Source organism: Branchiostoma floridae, chromosome 6 (genome assembly GCF_000003815.2).
Source record: "Branchiostoma floridae strain S238N-H82 chromosome 6, Bfl_VNyyK, whole genome shotgun sequence".
Classification (NCBI taxonomy): domain Eukaryota; kingdom Metazoa; phylum Chordata; class Leptocardii; order Amphioxiformes; family Branchiostomatidae; genus Branchiostoma; species Branchiostoma floridae.
The window spans coordinates 21208604-21216092 of record NC_049984.1 but is presented as its reverse complement, the minus strand read 5'-3'; the positions used below and the strand labels follow the sequence as shown (position 1 = coordinate 21216092).

Here is a 7489-nt window from a genome sequence, read left to right as displayed (position 1 = left end):
TTGGAACCATGCAAGCATTTGGTTCCAAATATATGTATCTCGTACATGAATCAAAAGTGCCGCCTAATGATTTGCAATAGAACAGCAATAGTTCATGGCGACGCGTCGAGAGACCAGGGTTTCGAAAACTCATGTCAATAACGGTTCAGCCCGACCACGGATATGATATCGCGTTTGATCTACGAGACTAGAGCTTCTTCCTGGTAGATAGGTGCGGTTCTAGTAAGAATTGCCAGACGGCGCTTTTGATCCAAAGACACAGCAGAACATGTACTACGAATTACTTATGACTCAACTTTTTCTTCCATTGTGGTTCCTACTTCCAATATCCAGTTAAACCTGCTGCACTGTAATGTAATCGTCTACTTAAATCAACAGCAAACTCTGATGCATCTGAATCTGTACAAGCATACATATACATTACAGACACAAGGACATACAGACACACGCACACACAAAGAAACAGGCACGCACACGCACACGCGGCCAGATCGTGTCCAACATGGTGGAAAACATACAGTCAAACCTGTCTATAGCGGCCACTCAAGGGACCTCCGTAATAGTGGTGTCGTCTATTGACCTTATATGACCTCGTTTGTCAGTGGGTATGGGTAGCGCCAGTTTACGAAGTTTTGTTTTTAAAATAAATCAAAGAGGTTTTAAATCCGGCGTAGGGTGACGATACGACCGCTGTATATGGCCGAACGCGTGCCGAAACATAGATCAGCGGTCCGCGTGGCCGTAATATGCAGTGTTTTTGTACCTGCGGGACCGGAAATCGTGTGGCCGTGGCCGCGTTGGACAGGTGGCCGCTAAGCCTATCTCTTAATCTTTACGAATCCAAGGGACCGACAAAAAGTGGCCACTATGGGCAGGTGGCCGGTATGCAAAGGTGGCCGCTAGTACAGGTTTGACTGTACATCTCAATATATCGAGACAAAGATAACAATCAGTCAACTGATCCATACCCGGATGTGACACGTATAGGACCCAGACCCAGCGGTGCAGTTTTTACATGGCGACAACTAAGGACAGAACGTAAGTACGAGGCAGAGCAGCAAGGGAACTTACCACGCCGCAGGTACGCTAAATCTATTTGTGTCACATGATCAGTAGCAGAAAACGTCAATGGTCTGGTGAACATGTATATGTCATTTCCTTTTTATTTGTTCAGCTGTATACATACAGCCATTGCAGGGCTGCCCAACTACTACCTACCTACCTACCTAGTCCCTTGACCTCCAGGTCGTTGGGGGGACAAAGTAGACATGAAGATGCCCAACTAACCGTAGGCATTTGGACTAACCCTGGGAGAGAAGAATACATACATGTTACATGTTACAATACAAGTTGTTGCAATAAACATTGTTACTATAAAATCTCTAGCATTGTACAAGCAAAACGGTTACAAATTTACATCATATACCTATATCTGTATATGTTATAAAATGTCTTATATGATTATGATGTGTTATTATAACTCTATCTTTTTTAAATGATATATCCATTGTTACTAGGATCCCTGTCTAGATTTACTATAATATGCCATTATATGGCCACAGTATTGCTTAGGCCTAAGGAAAAGATCATGTGTTTCCGGGTACGGCCCGGAAAACTATGCACATGCATGGTCAGTAGTTTGTGATCCTGTTGCTATTTTTACTTTTATTTTCTTAGATATTGGCCAAAGTAATCCTACAATTACATTTTAGCAGTGTAAAACTGAAATGCATCAGGCATCAGTATTTTCAACAACATTGTAGAACAACACTATAGCTATACAGATTTATATTGGCCATGCGCCACAAAGAAGTATAATGTTTACTAAACAATCCTTTCTCAACTATTCTCATTTATTAGCAGTGTAGATATAGAAAGTTTGTTTTCAATTTCACCACTCGGGTGTCAGATTAAAACATGTATGCCTTTATCATGTACAATGGTATGTGATGCTGTGATGTTTTAAGGGATTCTATGATAAAACAGCAATCATCACAATTTCGGCACACTATAAATTGTCTGATATTATGTTTTGTTTTAAAATAAGGCCATATTGATTTTATTATATGAATGGCGTCCTCTGTGAACCCCAAAACTAATATTAGTGTGCGGAAAAAAAGTTAAGCAAAAAATGTTGCGATTATTATGAAATCAAGTGGTCAAGAAAGATAAATAATTGACAGAGCGCACAACGTATGGTGCAACGAAAGATATATTCTTCAGTTTTTTCTTTCATATCCCTTTCTTAGGCTTTGGAATTGACTTTGGCTTTCCACGATATAAGTATCCGTTTTCTGATATCTTTTTAATCTGCGACATACAAATTTATTTTGTAGCTTTTTTGTACGATCTACAATATGGCAACAACCTTACTTTTGGTTAGAACGAATGGATCATCCATCATATTTGAATGAACATGGCCTAACCTATTTTTCTCAAAACCTCAGGTATCCACGTCGAACCACAGTTTGAGACACACCTTGCAGACCGGAAGTCAAAGATGTCAGGAGTCACCCAATCAGAGACTTCGTTATAAAAAAGACGAAACTTTCTTGAGCCGTGACAACAATGCGGATTTTTCAACCGACTGCAAGATGTCTGTTTCTGTCCATACTGAGCTTTGGTGTTGTAACTTACGTCTATATCAGCTACAGTGGACTCGGAAAATCTCTGAAACTGTTGCGTGGATACAAGGATTCAGCCCGCGTATCTGAGCAACTAAACGTGACTGTTAAAGACGATAAACATCTTTTGAACACATCTGCTAAGGGAGCAGTCGCTGGTGCGTCGGAGTTGGGAAAAGGTATGACCGTATGTGTGAACAACAAAGAGCTTTATTCACAATCACATATTTGTCAAGAGCTAACCTTTCGATGGTCATTTGTCATATTCATGAGCAGACTTATCAAAAACGTTTGTATGATAGGAGATAGTGTTGAGCATGAGTAAATCTATCAATCGTGTCAGTAAGTTTATCTTTATCTCTCCAGTGAACTGGGAAAGCTGGTTAGAGAAGGAACAGTCTCGCAGACTCGCCACGCTGAAGGCATACTGTCGGGAAAACTCGCAATCAACGGTACGGTAAAAAATTATTCACTGTCATAAAAATATTCATTCTATCGTAAACGTACTCCTTAAGCATAAATCTATGTGTTTAGCTTAGGCCACAGCAAGTATATTTCATGGATGACATCAGCGCGCTTGTTAATCTTGCCTGATTTCAGAAAAAAGAATTTTTCCCGGCCTCTTTGGGGATGGTCAGATAGACCAAAATAGGCCAAATAATCATACTTGTAGAAGTCACACTGCGGAGGTAGACATGACTATAGTTGCAGAAGTGAAACTTGTTGGATAGTTGTAAAAGTTCCACCAATATTAAAGCTATGAATGTAGTTACCAGCTTGGCAACTGATACAGTGTACCACACAAGTATCACTTTTACTACACTAGGTCACTTCGGTATAAATACAGGAAAGAATGATGCCATTTTTTTTTTACTTCAAATCTTGTTACGATGCTTATGGTATCTATTTTGAAAATTTAGCCATCTTGTTTTTCTCACCCATCTTGTTTTTTTCGCGCTATCTCAATATTTTTGCACTCTGCATAGGATGTCATCCATAAAATTTACTTGCTGTGGCCTTTAGTAAAAAAAACGCGATCCAATAGACTATGATAAATTGCTGTTTTTTTTCTTTCTTTCTTTCAGACTCGTGTATCCCACGACCTTCTGAAGTACCAGCTAATCTTTTTTGAAAACATAAAAACGGCATACTGCTTCATCCCGAAAACCGGATGCTCCACGATGAAATTGTTACTTTACAATTTAGAGCATAACACAACCGAAAGACCGGTTCACAGCATCAACCGTACGTCTAACGTGCAGAAACACGTCGGTATCAATGCGCGGAGGTTTAGAATGCTGAGGGACTACAGCAAGGAACAGGCGAGTTTGCGTCTGGCGACTTTTAAGAAGATCATCGTCGTCCGCGATCCACTGGAGAGGTGAGAGCGTTAACTTTGTCTGTGTCGTACAGCCCAACTATTGTAAGCGGCTGGCTGAGAACAGAGAGTGGCATGGTGGCCCTGTTAGTATCCTAGCAGACCCTACAGTAGTTACACCTTAGACGAGTACCATTGTATTAATTGACTTATAACTGTTGCCTTACAATTGTACCATGTACAAATGTCGTGCAGTAAAGTTCATTCATTCATTCATTGTATCAAAGCTGGCCAAGGAGTTTATCCGACTTGACTTCCCTTTTCCGGCTATACTCCTTGTCCAGCTTTGATACTATCTCTAAGGCACCGTAGGAGACTAGGCTCAGTAACAATAGCCTAAACGAAGAAGCAGGACATTGAGAAAATATATGCCACACATGTAGAAAAAAATAGACATTAGAAAATGAATGATAACTAGAGTTCTGCGACCTCCCACCTCCATCGTGACCATAGCATGTTCAAAACACCGAGATAGCAAAACTAGTAGTTGCGCTGCAGTACCAAGGGGAGCCGCTAGGGGGCTCAAAATCTAATAATTTCCAGCTTTTATCACACCCCACCAACACACTAAGTATGAAACCAATCCACTCAACCGTTCTTGAGTTATCTTGTTTACACACAGACACACAGACAAACGCCGGGTAAAATATAACCTCCATGACATTTCATTCATGGAGGTAATAAGCGAAGTAATCCAATGCGAAAGAAGAAGATATGGAAGGACAGAACTAAGGGTAGCTACTGCTCGGTATACAATACTCTGTGTGTCAAAAGTCATTTGTTTGAAAATCCATGATCAATGCAACTTTTTTAACCCAGTGTTTTTGCTTTTCTTCGCACACGTGGATACGTTATGGGGTGCCCACAGGGTGCCACATAATCAAATCAGCATGCCCTTATGCAAATGTCCTAATTGGAGACTACATCATTACTGGATATATGAGAATTCTTGTACACAACCAAAATCAAACGTACTTGCTTACGTTGCGGTGTCTATCAGACACCTTCCTCAGAGCTTCTGACTTGTATCCCCCCTCGTTGTGTACAAGAATTCTCATATATCCTATATATATTCTACCAACCTGCTGAAATTATTTTCGGAAATACATAATTACTGTTTCCCAGACTGGCCTCTGCATGGCTCGACAAGTTCGTGAAGAACAGTGAAGTAAGTCGCCGCTGGACAAAGACTTTCCATCAACACGTGAAAGCTTACCTAAAGGAGAGGTACCGAAATATCAAGTCTATAAACATGGTGGGAAACATGTTCTCATTTTTCAAACCATTCTTTTTTTTTTAGTAAACAGTTATATTTATCTATCACAAAGAATTATATTTAAACCTTAGTTCAGACAAATTAACATGCAATAACACCAATATCAATAATAATACGTCTAGCAACAAGTTTAGGCAATCAACTAAGATAACTTAATTGATGAATGGTTTCAATTTTCTACCTCAAACACGGTAAAAGTTGTGTGTCAGACATGTTGTATTTAGTTATATGGAAAGTAGATTCCCTCACTATTGCTATGTACTTCAGACATGTAAATAGCACTGATAACATGTATATTTATCTCCATGAAAAATGGAGATATTGTTTGTCTGTCTGTATATCTGTGTGTCTGTGTGACTGTCTGTGTGTCCGAATTTTTGTAGTGAGCATAACTCAAGAACCTCTGGATGGATTACGATGATATTTGGTTTGTGGGTAGGTGACAAAGGTAAAGGTCAATTTGGGGCACCTGGTATGTGACTTTGGTACTGCAGCAGAAATTCAATTTTTGGATCTTTTGTACTGAGTGTGCTATGGTCTTGATTTTTGGATGGCAGATAGCTTGTGACATAAGGGATATGTGGTGTATATTTGGTTCCCCTAACAGGTTGCTCTGGAACTGCAGGGGCATTTTTGTCAAAATCTTCTAAGGAGGATAACTGAAGAAGGGAACAACAAATTTACATGATATTTGGTATGTAGGTAGCTTAGACAAACATGCACATCATGAAGTGCAAATTATGCAAACTGACATTTAATTTGCATATTCAATGAGGAAAATCTGTATTTGCAGTGTTTCCTTTATAGAACTCAAATACAAGCAATATATGTAGTTTGTGGCAGGTGGAACATTATCAGAAACCAATTATGCAAATAAGTCCTTAATTTGCATAATTAATGCAAAAGTGCCATAATTCATGCGGTAAATGATTGGACAATCAACAGGTTATTTACAGGTGTACATAACTAAGCATAGATTATGCAAATGTGGAAGTCATTAACATAATCAGACTATTTCATGGAGATATGAGGCCTCCGAACTCTTGTTCGCATGCGTTTTGACAAAACACTTAATCATGACAATCCTTTTTTTTACCACCATTACCGAGTGGCTAGAGAATGTCGAACTTCTATGCTAGACTAGATTTACTATACTTTGTCATAGATGTGACCTGTACTTAGCTCGGTTGGGCAAAAATGTACAATGAAGCTCTTCATTCGATAGTCGTACCTTCATTTATTCATTCATTGTAGACCTTTGAAGGAAAGGCAGGCGGGGCGGACACCGATACACAGCCGGTGTCGTTTGCAGACTTCCTCGGTGCCATTTCGCAGCGCATATGGAGCAATGTGCACTGGATATCGTTTTCTAAGCTGTGCCTACCATGCGAGGTACACTCTTACACACTAACATGAATCCATCCTTTCATTTGTTCATTCATAAATTCATTCATTCATTCATTCACTCAATCATTCATTCATTCATTCTCGCATTCATTCATTCATTCATTCACTCATTCATTCATTCATTCGTTCATTCATTAATCTATACATCAACTTCATTCAGTCACGTGATTACTTATAAGATTCATTCACTTATTCATTTAATATTAACTCTATGAGGATCACTTCAAACTCTGTTTCTTCGTATCACAACTGTTTAAAATCATCTTTGTTCTGTAGAATATTAATTACATACAGTATTATACATCATTTTACGTGTTTTAGTAAATCCGTGATTGATTTCGGAGAATCTTTGTATGACAAGGGTCTATTCTTTACGTTTGGGGACCGCATTATTAGCAGCCTACCGGCAGTGTGGAATACTGACATTGCCCTGATGAAGGTGACAGACGGTCAGGGAAACATTGGCTGTGATTGGCTATAAGTCACTAACCTTGTTATCCTGTTTCCGAAAATAGTTTCATCATGTTGGTAGAATATAGGAGAATTCTTTTTATGCAACCAGTAGGTACTTACATTGCTTACGTCTCTCATGTCTCTCAGACACCTTTCTCACAGCTTTTAACTGGAGTTTTGCTTCTCACCGCTATATGTAGCCGATTTATGTGGCGCTTTTGCGATGAGAAAACAATCCCTGTGAGAAAGGTGTCTGAGAGGTGTCTGAGAGACGTACGAGATGTAAGTACGTACAGGCTGCCTTGGAAGAGTTCTCTAATAGTCCAATATCCTGGTGAAACTGTTTTCGGA

General features: G+C 39.5%; 1 protein-coding gene across 1 annotated transcript in view; it reads left to right on the top strand.

Annotated features, from left to right (window-relative positions):
* The first annotated feature begins 962 nt into the window (after window positions 1-962).
* The window catches only part of LOC118418581 (carbohydrate sulfotransferase 11-like), a 7959-nt gene continuing 1432 nt past the window's right edge, over window positions 963-7489 (top strand). Inside the window, exons 1-6 of the mRNA XM_035824575.1 lie at window positions 963-1081; window positions 2448-2803; window positions 2991-3076; window positions 3710-4005; window positions 5128-5257; window positions 6533-6670. Coding sequence (XP_035680468.1) covers window positions 2569-2803; window positions 2991-3076; window positions 3710-4005; window positions 5128-5257; window positions 6533-6670 — 885 coding nt within the window. The 5' untranslated portion in view covers window positions 963-1081; window positions 2448-2568. The remainder of the gene's footprint in view (window positions 1082-2447; window positions 2804-2990; window positions 3077-3709; window positions 4006-5127; window positions 5258-6532; window positions 6671-7489) is intronic.